General features: G+C 60.2%; 1 protein-coding gene across 1 annotated transcript; it reads left to right on the top strand.

The window, feature by feature from the left end:
- Nucleotides 1-4863: 4863 nt before the first annotated feature.
- LTHEOB_8876 (Zinc finger C2H2-type protein) lies at nt 4864-6162 on the top strand (the record flags this gene model as incomplete). Its single annotated transcript, XM_035518401.1, has 1 exon — nt 4864-6162. One exon carries the CDS (start codon nt 4864-4866, stop codon nt 6160-6162), a length of 1299 nt encoding a protein of 432 aa, XP_035369775.1.
- Nucleotides 6163-14875: the final 8713 nt, after the last annotated feature.

The raw sequence follows: 14875 nt of genomic DNA on the forward strand, positions 1-14875 counted from the left end.
TCTCCGGATGTGGTGTCACTTGGTCCCAGGATCCGATCGATACGGCCAGGTGTGGTGATCCTGGGGAATTGTTGAGGCGCCTGCCTCCTGGTCCCGATAGCTGGATGGAGACAGATGGGCGCCCCTCCTCAAGGGACATGGCGGTGTCTGAGAAGCTCCATGAAGGTGGGCTACCCCTCACTCCTATTCGGTATCTTCGTTGGCCTCCTTCTGGCCTCCAACCACGCTATCGTTCCTTCACCGTATGCTGCAGGGATACCCCACGCCGATCCCCAGACGACGGGCGCAAATCGGGTTCAGTGGCCATGGGGAAACACGTAAGAGGTGGTCCGGATGAATGTTTAGTACGTCACGGAGGGGGCTGGTGATGGTCTCGGTCAAGATGACGGCGTCCAAGAAAGGGGAACAGGCGAATAAGAGGGAGCCACGCCGTGATGTCAGAGGATTCGAAGCACAGCAAAAAACTTTTCACCAAAGGTCGACAGACGGAAACCAGTCTCCGACAGCCCTCTGTTCCTGACTCGATTTCTCCAGTGGAGTTACCCATGCTGATTCAAGTGCTACCCCTCACGTCAGGTATGTGGAGGCCCACGATGTGCCCGGGCATGAGAGATGTTGGTTGCTCTATGCCCGGGCATAGAAATTCCGGTCAGGCTGCTGCTGTTGTGCTGGCAGCCATGATGCGCATCCACAGGCCAGCCACATGATCATGATCAACGTGTAGCCGCCGAGTTCCATGCGCCCCCAGACACACAGACTCGGAAGTTGTCAGAGCTTGCGATTCATTCTGACTCGACATGATGCTGCTTATTGAAACCACATTAGAAGGGATCAACCCATGCGATATCGGCCAATAGTCACCATCAAAACAATAGTGAACGAACATTGACCGTCGGAAGATGCGAAGCCGGCTGGCGGCAATTCAACGAGCCCGACAATCGTAAGAGTTACTTCAAGGGGTAGCATTTGGTAAGAGATTGGGAAGAGTTTTGTCAGCACGGACTGGAGGGCGAAAAATTTAGGCGCATCACGAGCTTGTGGGAAGACTTATGCAGGGATGGTTATTACTTGCAGAGCGGTGTGAGGCATAAGCCTCGCTGATGTGCAATTGATTTACAGCATCTGGGTGTTAAAAGAGGCTTGGTATTGCCTATCGGATTTAAGATCTCTGGCATGGGCCACGGATGGCAGACCGTCCCCTGTGCTTACAGTGGCATGGCATTCTTCCGGCGGTCAAGGAAAAAGTGCCGCAGGAAGTGCCACCCTATCAGTGCAGAGGCCTGGTGCTCGCATGCGACACCGTCGGATGACTTGCTCCGTACAGGAGGCGGATCGGAGTCAACGTCGGGGAGGCGAAGGGCAGCGTGGTGTGGCTGCAGGTATATTCAGCCGGCCGGGCCGAGCCTTACCCAGGCTGCATCGGCTATCGACCGTCGAAGATGCTCGGGGAAATAAGAAGAATTGAGGCCGCGGCGGCAAAGCTGGCCGAGGTTTGTCCTAGGACGGCGTACCATCTCCACAGGGTTGCAGGCGCGAGCAGAGACGGACCTGGATGGCGTGCGGGGACGAGCGAGAGACCTTGTCGCAGGTCGAATGATCACCCCGCAAAATCTAATGAGACATTGGCGCTCGGCGGCAGCTGTCTCGCAGCGAGAGGTGTGGTGAGAGGGGCTCACGTCACGGTGGTGTGACATGGTTAGGACGGCGAAAACGGCCGTCGAGGGGCCCGTCCAAGGCACCTAGGCATGCAGGACAGCTCTCCGCAATCCAGACAGGTCGAGAGGACGAGAGGTGACGCAAACATCTCCAGGATCGAAGGTTCGGCGTCCAGGCGACGCCGGCAAGGGTCGAGAGCCGCATCTCGCGCCAAGCGGAAGGCGAACAAAGGGACCAGGCTGCCCTTTCCCCAGATGACGATCTCCGCCCAGCCCGGGCGGATCCTCAACGCCGGCGATGAGCCGAGTCTCGAAGCGGCAAAAATGCGTTCCAGTGGCGCGCGGCGCGGGCTCGCGCCGGTGCTGGCACGGCTGGTGGGCGATGGTGAGCGGGTGCGGCGCGCCGCAGCACGTGTCTGGACGCGTCTGGCGTGAGGGTTGCAAACGCGCAGGGCGGGCCGGCTCTTCGGCCGAAGAGGGTTGGGGAGGTGTGGAGTGCGGTCGTCGGAGGGCTGGTGGTTGGGTGGGCGGAGCCGCAGGCGCAGCGAAAGCCGCGGCGAAACGGACAAATGGCCGCCCCATTGAGCGCGATGCTCCGTCGGAAATCGCTCGGACGGCGCGACACCTCGAGGCGGGCAGGGCGGGCGGCGCGCACTCGACTAGAGGACTCGCTCCGGAGGCCAGCGCGACGGGCTGGGATGGCGCGATGGAGCGGAAATGTCAGTCGATACGGTTCTCCACATATGGCGCTGCGCATCGGCCGGGGGCCTGCGTCAATCCGCCCAACGCGCTGCTGGAGCCCCGGACGTGAGGACGTGTGTGGCTGCGTACCTTGCAGCAGGTAGGCGGGCATGCTGCTTCGGGTTAGCTGCGCCACAGGCAGGCTGCGAGGGCGCTGGGAGAGACGGTGGTGTTGAGGCGCGCGACCCGGCTTCGCCCGAATCCGGCATGTACGGCGCCGCCCAGGGCCGGCAGCGCAACCGGATCTCGGTGATAGGGAAAGTACCGGTTACATCTGATCAGAACCACTAGCTCAAGCGGGGGCTCCACTAGTCAGAGCACGAGCAAATGCGGCACTGTGGAGATAACGACAGCTTGCAACAGCAGTCTCGTCCGGATCGAGATGCGCCCGTCTCTCCCCTGCCGTGCGACGCCAGCGCGGCGAGGAAAGGGGCGCGCGAGATTTCGTCCCTACGCGCCCGCCGTCGTTGTGTCACCGCGGCCTATTTTTGTCGCCCCCGGCCCAGCATCCCGCAGCGCGGCGGGAGCCAGCCCGGTTGGGAAAGCGCGGCCCCCCACAGTCGCAACCTCGCACTGCTGAAGCCACCACCGCGACGACTGGCCAACGCCGATGGCGATCGTTGCTGCAGCTCCTGCTTCCCCGAGACAGGGGATCGATACGACTGCTACGTGCAGAACGGGCAATGCTGCCGGGCCTCGCCTGCATTGCGCCAGCGCTCGCATGGGCCTGATACGCAGGGACGCAGGGACGCAGATCAGAATTATTTCCAGAAGCGCGCTCTTTGCAACATGCACCGGCAATAGTGGCCGCCTGTATAGACGACCATCGCACACGGCACCCGCTGCCAGCAACGCAGCTGCCCGGCGTTTGCCCGCGTGGCCACGGCATGCCACCACGACTGTGACATCGGACCATGGCGAGAGAGACGCCCTGCTTCACCGACTCTTGCCAGCTCACCGTGGCGGTTATATTTGGCTGCCTCAGAGATCCTTCGCCCGCCGCCGGAGTAGCAGCCGGCCAATATCAACTCCAGACGCGCTGCGCCTCAGCTTCACGGCGTCAGCACTGCTGCTCGCACCGTCAGTACCCCAGAGACTGACTCCAGGCCGGCGCGGTCGCATCTCCAAGCCCGCCCCCCACACACACGCGCATTCCAGTCTCCTGAGCCCTCTCCTGCCGTGCGACAGCCCTAGATGTTGGTAGTCAAGTTTCATTGGGCCCGCGCCCCCAGCGTCTTCACATGTGCCCTGCGGTGCGTTGCATGCTGTGCGATTCATCATCCGGGCGCAGTGTCTCTTTCTCTTCTCCCAGCTCCTGGCCGACCGTCCGCGGAAGCTGCCCAGACTCCTGCCGTAATATTGCGCGAAAATGCTGAGAGGGCGGCCCGGCTTGGCCGGCGAGATGGCGAAACATCCAAGGGGCCATTGCCAGGCGGGTCCTAGGCACCAGCGCAAGGCGGGCTGCGGGCGCAGTGCAGTGCAATGTGTCGTTGTCGTCGTCGTCGTCAACCCCGGATCTGCGGGACCGCTGCCCGTTCGGCGCCTAGCAGAACGTGGAGATGCTTCACGCCCATCAGGCTGCTGCTCCCGCTGCTGGCCCTTATCTCTGGGCTCGTCTGCCACCTGACGCGCTCCGGGACGCGCCTGATCGAGCGGCTGCGCCTGGTGACCGATAAGAGCGAGGCTGGCGGTCAGGCAGAGGTAACGCGCGCAAGCTCAACGGGGACGGCCGGCGCCATTTGTCATCTGTCTTGCGCTGTCATCAGCTGAAAATTTGTCGAGCTGTTACGTCGGCCGTGCCGGTGGGCGAAACGCATCTCCACATTTCCACCCTGCGTGGATTCCGCCGGCGCTGGCGGTTCAGTGCCCGCGCACCGCCATGCCCCCGGCGGCGCCTGCCACGTCCATTGCCACGGCCTGGAGCAGGGAGCAGGGCCCGGTGCCCTCGCGCTCGCCGACCCCGACGCTACGCCCAGCGCACCGCCGCGCGCGCTGCTCTCTGGCTGCTGGCTGGGCGCGGGCGCCGGCGCTTGAGGCGCAAAAAAGCAGCACCGAAATAAAGCCTTGGGAAGGCCCCAGCCCCAGGCCAACGAAAGTCCCCACAGCCGCTTGAGCGCGCGGCCCCCTGTCCCGTCTGACCAGCGCTATCAGCCCCAGCGCACCCCTTCGCGCGCCCCAGCCCGCGCAGAAAATTCCTCCCTCCCGGCTCGACAGTTCGGGCTTGGCGCCGCTCCTGCTTTTCCGGCTGATCCTCGTCGACTGCACAGCACCCGGCTCCTCGTTCCCCACGTTTCCTCTGCCTGCGCTGCGTCACCCGCGGCTCACCCGAGCGCGCTCTTATAAGATTTTCGCCCGCCCCTCCCACCCCTTCTCCGGTTTTCGCTCGCCTTACCTTCCCGCATCCCAGCACCATCCACCACAAAAACCACCACGCTCCCGCCCCAGGACCCGCGGTGCCATCTGTCACATGCACCAGTCAACCTCCGCAGTGGATTTCAAAAATCTGCTGAACCCCGAATCGCCCTCCAACCAGTCCGAGAACAACATATCTACGGCCGCCCCCGCTGCCGCCACCTCCACCGCCTCCACCTCCAGCAACACCCCGATGGCCGCTGCCACAGTCCAACCCGTCGGTCTCATGGGCTCAATGCTTCAGAACGCGCAGCCTCACCAGGAGGACCACCGGCAGGACCTGCCGCGTCCCTACAAGTGCCCGCTCTGCGACAAGGCCTTCCACCGCCTTGAGCATCAGACCCGCCACATCCGCACTCACACTGGCGAGAAGCCCCACGCTTGCCAGTTCCCCGGCTGCACCAAGCGCTTCTCCCGTTCTGATGAGCTCACCCGCCACTCGAGAATACACAACAACCCCAACTCGCGCCGGGGCAACAAGCAGCATGCCGCCGCCGTCGCCGCCGCTCAGGCCGTCGCCAGCGCCGGCATGCTCGACAGCGCGCAGATCTCCCACATGATGCCTCCGCCCTCGAAGCCCATCTCCCGCTCTGCTCCCGGCTCGAATCTTGGCTCGCCCAACGTTTCGCCGCCGCACTCGTACTCCAGCTACTCCAACCTCCCCGGCCTGGCCGCGTACAACAGGTCCAACCCGACCAGCTCCATGGGCATCCTGGCCACGGCTGCCTCGCAAGTCGAGCAGCAACAGCAGCAGCACGCTCCTTCCTTCCCGTCGAGACCGGCCCACTTCGGCTCGCACCAGCACTACAACAACAGCGGCCGTCTGCCTGGCGTCACCGGCCTGGCCGCCTACGCCTACTCTTCGCAGCCCATGTCTCGTTCGCACTCGCACGAGGAGGACGACCAGTACTCGCACCGCATGACGAAGAAGTCGCGCCCTGGATCCCCCTTGTCGACCGCGCCGCCTTCGCCAACTTTCTCACATGACTCGTATTCCCCCACGCCTGACCACACGCCTCTCGCTACCCCTGCGCACTCCCCGCGCCTAAGGCCACACGGCCTGCACGACGTGCAGCTTCCTCACATCCGCCATCTCTCGCTTCAGCACGTTCCTGCCCTTGCCCCCATGGAGCCTTCCGCAAACGGCGAGGCTCCGTACATTCCCAGCCAGACCGGTGGCCTCAGAATAGGTGACATCATCTCGAGGCAGGATGGCTCCCAAAGGAAATTGCCCGTACCGCCCGCGCCCAAGGTCGCCGTCCAGGATCTGTTGAACACTGGCAGTGGCTTTTCGTCCGGCAGCAACTCCGCGACTGGATCTGTCGCTGGCAACGATCTCGGCGATCGCTACTAAGCCACCAACATCAAATGCATGATACTGGGCGTTTCGGTTTGGCACGACCTCTTTCGGCTGCGCTTAGCGATTTTCAGCGTTTCTGGGTTATAGATGGGAAATGGGACACAAAGAGATGCACGTCACCGTGGCATCCTACGGCGAAACTTTGGTCACGCTTTACTCTTCACTCTTAATAGCCGCACCGCGCTATCCTTTTCCTTTCTCTGTTGATTGATTGACGCTATCGCTTGTTGCTTTTATAGACTTGGACCGGTGTTTGCGGGTGTCGACGCAAGGCTGAAATCATACCCCCTCCGCGGTCACGGTAGACTCGCACGATGTATATTTCCTATAGTTGTTATTTTTTCGGGCGACGGAAGAGGACAGAATTCGTCTCTCCGGAGCGATGGATCGAACATGCTCGGCAGCTTTGATAGATTTACCTGTCTGGAGAACGCACTCTACTCCCCTAATTCAAAAGTAACGGTTCTCATTCCATCTCCACTCTACGCGGCATGACCTGCAGGTGAGAAGATTAATTTCGCCGGCTACCAACAATATCGAGTGGACGTTGTGCGTGCGTGTGACGTGATCTCGTCTGCATCTGACGCAGCTGCGGAAGGAAAAAGACCAGGGCGATCGGATGGGCTAGGCTGGCTGTAACACGCCAGCTAATGCAGATTGGTGCCATTCCACCCACCGGACTCCTGCCTGGGGATCGAAAGATCGGAAGATCCGGTCTCAAAGACCGACGCAGAGAAAAGAAAAAATTACACATCAGACAACCATCGAACGATGACGCAGATAAGCATGCTTGCGCTGTCCCGTACCCCGGACTTTCCGTGACTCTCTCCCAATTTCCTTCGGTGTCCCCTTCACCCCCTCACGTCCGCACGGAAAGATAAGCAAGCGGCTCCTTGAGGGCTGCACACATTCCATAGCTTATTGCTGTGTGGCCGGCAGAGACATGCCGTTCAGATGGCCAGCCTTTCCGTTTCAGCGTTGACGTGTTGACTTGCTTTTTTCCTTTGTACCAACCCCACATTTTTCTGGGAGGCGCTGCGGGTTTCCCCATGGAGACGGAACCAGGGGTGCGAGTGGAGTGAAAAGGGAAGGAGGGCCCGCAGGCAAGTTTTCTTTCTCCAGATCTACGGCGAGGCTAGCGGGAATGCGGAAATAAGTTTCCCATCACGTACGCATCAGCTTTTTTTCTTTGCATACAAAGGATTTAGGTGTGGTAATGGACTACCAAGCCCGCGCCGTTTTGGCTGAAACCGACAGCAACCACGGCGCTTGACGGTGGCTGTTCAACCGGCAGTCGTCCTCCCTGATTATTTTCGTCACGAGAGTCAGCACTGGATACGGGATCGTTCCCCGAGGGAAGGGGTGTCCTATCAGTGGGAAAGCATCAACACTTCTCAATTATCTTTAACCTTCGGACTCATTACCGGCCGCTGCTGACGAAGGCAAAGAGTCTGGGACCTTCCTTCCCGGCGCCCCGGAGGCGCCCTTATCACTCAGAATCCGTATCATCAATCGCCGCACACCCTCTTTTTTCCCGCTCCCCACGGGGAGTCGTCCCCCGTGTCTGAGCGAGGATCTGGTCTCCCCCGCGCCGCCGCTTAACAGCCTCATCCCTGGGCGCGAAGGATTCCGCGGGGGACCAGGGATGACACGGCTCTATTCAGCAATCAGATGGAAGATTCTCCCGGCTGGTACCTCTTGCCCCGCTACCCCAGCTTTTTTAATTTTTTTTTTACCCTGCTCGTTGCTTGTGGTCGGTGGTTCACGGCTGGACCCCCGTTCCCCACATAGCCAGACACTCAGCCGTGGGGTCGTCTCCCCGTCTCGAACATTCCTTGCGCCCATCATTTCCCCCTTTATTTGAAAGTGAGGGGGGAAAAGAGCTGAGGGTAGCACCAAAATCATGAGACTATGAATGAGAGACATGATCGTCAACTACAAGCATCTCTCGAAGGCGGCTTTACCCAAAACGGCGAGGAATGATAGCGGGAGATGACGATTCTGGCGGCAAGTGCGTGCGGGTACGACAGCATCGAGCGGACAGTCGTCCGGGCCCAATCAGGCGAAGATGGCCTGGTGAGGCTATCGTCTAGCAATTACGAGTCAATGGACCAGTCAGCGGGCTGGAAAGCGTGTTCCGAGTGATAACGACATTTCGTTTGCGCGGGGTTCGTGCTACGGATCTGCAGCTACTCTGACTACGAAGGAGGGGCTAGAAGTTCGCTGTGCGACCCCCTTGCTGGTATTTGTATAGGAGTACGTGCCGACAGCGGGCCAGTAGGGTGAAGACTCGGGCTGGGGAACTGCCGGATCACGCAGGTGCATGCGGAGAAGCAGAGGGGGGACGAGTTTTTGCAGATCCCCGCATTATCCGGCTGCAGGGTGGAGTGAGCATCTCGTTACTTCGCTGCTGCGAGAAGCCGGTGCTTGGGCTTGCATGCAGCTCGCATTGCAGCAACACCACACATGCACGCCGAAACAGGTACGCGTACATGGCCTTCCGTTCACCGCTTTTTCAGGGCGTCGGGCGCTCCCATACGTGGATCTATGCGAATGGCCGCGGATATTTTTTCTGGCCTTCCCTGCGCGTGTTAGCATTCAGCTCCGGCGGCGCGACTTGGAGCCAATTGACTCTACGCGAAGCGCGCGCAAACGACGGCGAATCAGCAGACCGGGCCTTCCCTGATCACAACCGTCCCGGGATCCAAGGCGCACGATCGAGTGGCCCGATGATGGCCGTCCAGGATTCGGTAGTGACACATACATACTCACTGCGGTCTGGGGTAGGCAAGAATGGTACTCCACATTTTGCCCCTTCGCCCCCGGACCATGCACTCCACAATGCAATCGGCGGTTGCGTGATGGACTGAAAAGCTCCGCGGTGGGCGGCTAGCAGTAACGATTAGCAAATGTCAACGCGTGCGCTGTCACCCAAGGGTCCAGTCGCTCAGCCCGGTGGAGTCAGGAAAACAACAATCCGCCATCGTGACACTAAGGCTGACAGCTCGCTAAAAGCGGCAACGATGCTACAGCCATCTTGACTGCCCGATGATGATGATGAGGCCCGCCAGGAGACCGGTCTAGGCTCCCGCAAGATTGCCCAGCATTGCCTCATCCCGCAGCGGCACCCTGGCGTCTCATCATCAGCCCTTTTCACCAGCCACCACCGTTTTGCTTCCCTGGTTGCTGGGCCTCTGCTGGCGGACCGACGCCCACCCTATCGCCTTACGCCAGGCGCCCCGCCCAGACAGTGACCACTGTGCGCATCAGGGAGCCGACGCAAGCGCACGGAGGCGTTGGGCTGGAGAGTTTACGTCAAGAGACACAGGAGGTGAGGAAGGATGGCACGGCGCCCAGTGGTCACGGATTGCGGGAGCGTGTGGGCGGCACCGTTCGAAGCATCAGCACTACGTAACTTCCACGTGCAGCCTTTAGCAGCCGCCCGGTCGCGCTCCGTCGCAAGTCTGCCGCTGCCACCAGCGGCTCCGCGCGTGCGGGCGGGTTTCATCACGCCCGCCCGGCCAAACTTTCGTCTTTGCTAGCTCCAGCGACTAGAAGGGGGCGGCGAGGTTCGATAAGAGGGCGCATGCGTTGCCGAAACGGGCAACCCCCACGACGTCAAAACCCGCTTCGCTTTCCCCGTGGGTAAAGCTCCAAGCTCCAAGATTAAGGCGCCCCACGGGAAAGCTTTGGTCCCCCCCCAATCAATCCCTCCCCCGATTCTTTCCACCCACCCACACACGCGCAACGCGACACAACTTCATCAGACCAGCCGATAGAACCCGAACTCCTCCGCACGCTTTCTGCATCCGGTACCGGGTGACATTCAAACCTGCCACGCTGCTGCTCCTGCTCCCCCACCACCACCACCTCCCTCTACTACGTACCACCGCCCCTCCCCCCCATTGTCGTCTTCGTTACCCCATTCGTCCGTGGCAGATACGCCCTTTGCGCCGCCCTTCCCGTAATCACCGCCTAGGTTCCTCTCTCCCTACTACTAGATCATTAATCTCACGATGATGATTACTACTGTGGTGTCCTACTATTTATTTCCGCGGCTAAAAGCCCGAACTAAGTAGCTCTTCCCACCTACCACTACCCATGATCAGGCCAGCATGGTACCAAGGTTTACCTCGGTGCCCCGCGGCCTCTCTTCTGGTTACCCTCGCGGACCACCCCTACCCACCCCCCTGATGCCCCTACTACGTCTCCGCCTGCCCGCCCGCCGGCCCGCCGCCGCGCGAAAGGGAGCTCCGGTGCCCGTCCGTTCACGCGCGGCGGCGCACATGGCACGGCGTAGTCTCAGCCCACCGGAAGAAGTCTTTCGCGAGGGACGGGGCCGCTCCGGGTAGGGGCCTGCCGCATTTGGGGGAGGGGGGTTAGGGGTCTGATGTGTCTCAGGGAGAGTGAGGGTAGAGAGGAGTGCCCTTTGGGGAGAAAAGAGGCTATCGGCGGGGTTGATTGGCCAGCTGCCTCTATTGTCACTCCCTTTGCGGAGCCGCGGTTGGTCTCATTCTGGCGCGTGTATCTGGTGAGCAAAAGGGTCACGGTGTGGAGACGGCAACAGCTAAATCCGATGAAGCGGAGCTGTGGGTTTCGACTTGCTTCTCTTTTCTGCCTGACGAGATATGGGCGATGATGTGAGGCAGTAGTTTCAGCGGACGGACCACCCCGCCGCCCAGCCAGCCCAGCTCACGGACGCGTTGGCCCTTGTGTTCTCCGGAATTTCTCCAGAAGAACGAGAAAGAAGGGGCGCACGAGCCCATGTGGGGTGGAGGCGGTGGCTTTTGGTTGGCCGTGTGGGCTTTCCCGGAAGGAAAAAAACACAGAGCAGAGCAGAGCTCCACAGCTGGCTGGTGTGTGAGGCGAGATGAGCATGATTGAGTTGATGCTGCGCCTTGACTCTCTCGTTTCGTGTCTTCCCCCCCTCTCCGCCTCCGCCCCCTCCCCTCCCTCGTCACCCTTTTCTCGCCGCATTGCGGAGCTAATGACCCTGAGGAGGTTTGTGGAGATGGGGGCGTGTGCTTCTCGGTAGCGCGGCTGATGCCGTGTGTCGGAGCGTGAGTTCTGTGTCAAGAGATACTCTGGTGACATTGATGCAATTTTCTGGGGTTTCACTCTCCACGGGGCAAGCATGGCCCGCGGGTGGAACGGAGCTCGCTCAGAGGCGGAGAGGTACGTACCGCTCTGAGGGAGGCAGTGCCGGGTTGGGCGGCACAGCAGACGTTGCGTGCTGCTTTGGTTGGTTGGTGGGAAAAGGGAGCCTCACTTTCTCGTTCCGGCAGTTGACGAAGCGGCCCACTTCGCGTCTCTACTCATCATTCTCACTGCTCGTCTCAGGTGGAGCTGGCGGCGGCGCCGCCGCTTGTTGAAGCCATTTTTTCCATGTACGACTCCGTGTTTCGAGGCGCGGATCGATGAGGCTGTGGGTAAGCTGACACACTGCTGCCGGCCATCCGATCCAGTCTCGTTCCTGAGAATGCTGGTGCCTGCCTGCATGCATGCAGCTTTTTCACGATAGACTGGCCGACAACGGGCCTTCTCTCCTCCCCAACAACTCGCAGGAAAATGAGGGTCCGCGATAAGTGACGGCTAGCTCACGATCCAGCTCCTTCTTCGCGATCCCGGGTGCCCGCCGGCGTGTGGATGATTGCCCGTCGTTATCTCTCAGGAAGAACAAGCCTCGTCACGCGTGTACAACGCAATCTGCCCTCAATCTCTCAATTTCCAATAATAAAATTCTCCGCCTGACGCCACCCCGTGGGCGCCCCATCATCCACACCAGCACTGCCCCTCGTCAATTTTTCCACACTCATGATCAACGACGCACGGCATCTGGGCCTTGGCGAGGTGGTTTTGGCGCGTGTCATTGGTGATGGAGAAGACGCACGTTCGGCGCGGGATGTAGCAACACGCGAAAAGAGATGAGGAAGAAAAGCATGGCGCCGGGTCACATCCCCCAAACCATCTCCCCACACGAACCACGTCCCGGCAGGAGCCGATGGTTGTGTCTCTCCCTGGGTTTCTTTTTTTGTAACTCGACCCTGTTACAGGTTTTCTCAGCACCTGCTCCAAAGGGGGTAAGCGAAGCGCCAGACAGCCAGCCACACCTGACTGTGCGGCCAACACGACAACCGCCACGCGACGGCACGTCGCTACGACCAACAAGTGGATGGGGCGGTTTGCGGCGGTTGTGTCGTTGCGGCGTAGCAGCTCGCAGCGGCTGCCGCTGCCGTAATCGTACTCTCTCTCTATCTCCAAAAATTGTCCGTGAGCTGATGGGTTTGGGGTAACCCGCCGGAAAGCCCGCATACGGCTGCAATAATGCCGTGCATGAAAAGGTATGGCGTTTTTGTTTGATTGCTATGGTCCGATACGAGCAGAGCCGCGTCGCCCGCATACGCACACTGACGACGGGGGCTTTTTGTTCTCTGGTGTTCCGGTCGGAGCAAGTACCAGGGACGGTCGAAGGGTACGTACTATTGCTTCAGGGCAATTTCTCCCGCAATGGCGGCGGCTGCGGGGCCGCACTCTCTCGCGCAATCGCAAGCGAAATATTGGTACCTAGTTTTTCAACACGATCCATGGTACCGTTCTGCACTTCGCGACGAGGAGAGACAGCGCAATAGCCGTCTGTCGATGCCGAGCACGAGAGGCTCTGCGCTCTTTTGGCGGGGCCGGCCGCAGCGCAGCGTCCGCGTCTCAGCCCGTGTTCCTTTTCTTGTACGTAGCAGCATCGACATGTCTTGCCTTGCGGTTTTGCGTTGCGGGCGCTGGCCGCATGGAGGCGCGTACCAGCTGGCGGTGCGTTATGGAGAAGTTGCCGCGGGTTCCGTCTCGCGTCCCTACTGGTCCATTGCTCTTTCCTGCGCGACACACATGTTCCCTTCACCCGCCGGGAAAGGCTCTGGCTTTTGCGCGCCCCTGTCTCACTTCGGCTCCCGACAGAGATAAGTGTTGTTGAGCGAATCGATCGGCGCAGGGTGGCTTGTTTCTTCGAAGCGAGCAGATGCATGCAGCGATAGGCAAAAAAGAAGCACTATTGAGTCGTTGCTGGGGTGGGATCGGTCGGTCGGAGGGGGGGCATCAAAAGCGAGCGGGTGTCGAGAATCCTTCCTGCGTTTCCATGACCGTTCCTCTCCTCCGTCTCGCTCCGCTGGGCGGAAAGGAGCTGTGGCGCAGGCGGGCGGCCAGCGGAGGGCAGCGAAACAGTCTCTTGTCCCGCCGGAGCTGTGTCCATTTAGCCTAAAGTCAGCTCCGCCCCCAGCCTAAACACGCAAGAATCGAAGACAAGACGTTGCTGCTTCCCCACGACTTGTTTAACTTCGATGGCGCAATTTAGGCGTGAATCTGAGGGTCCTCTGAAAGTTGAGAGTGCACGGAGGTTGCGGGGGGCGCGCAGCCGTCGTCATTTGTTTACTCACACACACATGCAAAATTCAACCCGGGATTGGCATGTGGCAGGGCACCACCGCCAGACAGCATGAACGATGTCATCACTTCCCATGGCTCCTGCGTGCTGCGTTGCAACGAGAAAAAAAAGGAGTTCCCCCGAGCCAACTCTCGCCATTTCCCCGTTTCTCCCCATTCCCCCGGCGCTACTGGCGATGCAGGTCACGAAACGCCACAAAAGCTTTTCTGCGGTGTAGTAGTGGTAGAGGTGGCGGTCCTCTCATCACATGCGCTAGACATTTAATTCCCGTTGCTTGCACCCAGTGATTTGGGCACGCGCGGGTTCGGAAGATAGCGGCCGGGCGGTCTCGTTCCTGCGCCAGTAGCGGCGACTTTCACATGCTTCGCGCGCGACAATCGTCATTGTCTCTCTTCGCAGAAATGTCGGGCGCACACTCCGGGGTTCCTTTGGGGAGGGGCATGCAAAGAGGGGCCATGGGAAAGTAGCATGCGCTTTTTCACGTGCTAATCAACAGATTGTCCAGAACGTGCCCCGCAGTCAAATTTCCACTGGACGACCGATTTTTCTTCATCTCTGCTGTGTTGCCTAATGAGGACTGACAGGACTGAAATTTTTCTGTTGGCAGCTCCACTTCGACCAGAAAGCAACCAACCCGCGCCCCACCGAACCGAAAACGACCGGCGCGCGCGAACGTCTCTTCACGACGACGGAGTTTTCACCAAGGAGACGAACCATTGTTTGCGATCCCTGCTGTCGCATCAATGCACGCCGCCGCCCTGCCCCTCCGCCGCCTCGAGGCCGCCCTTCCAGAACGCTGACCGCACGTTAGGGCGCCCAGCGTCTCGGGAGGATTCATCGGCTTTCCAACCTTTTGGCGCGAACGCACGCCCAAGGCGCTCAGCTAGCCTTACGCAACATCTCCTCGGGCGGCGACGTGGTATGGGCGGCCTGCTGGGCACACGTCAGGGCGAGGCGATAAGGCCACCATGTTCATGCCTGTCTTTTCAGGCTCGCACTTATCGTCAGCCGAGCGGCTTTTGCATGAGTCTGTTGGTTTCGTCATACACCGACCTGGGGGATGTGGATAACGTGGAGAATTCTTCTTCGCTTCGGTATCGGCACCTTGAAACAGGGGGACCGCAGCAATAACACTGTTGCTATCTCCGTCAACCATGGTAAGTTCCGCTCGGTCAGGCTTGCGTGCAAGGCGAAGACTTTTTTTTCTCTCTTCTGTTTGATGAGAGAGGCGTTTTTCTCGGGTTTGGCTCGCTGGCAACTGCCGATGGCCATGTA

Source organism: Lasiodiplodia theobromae, assembly GCF_012971845.1.
Source record: "Lasiodiplodia theobromae strain AM2As chromosome Unknown scaffold_29, whole genome shotgun sequence".
Lineage (NCBI taxonomy): Eukaryota > Fungi > Ascomycota > Dothideomycetes > Botryosphaeriales > Botryosphaeriaceae > Lasiodiplodia > Lasiodiplodia theobromae.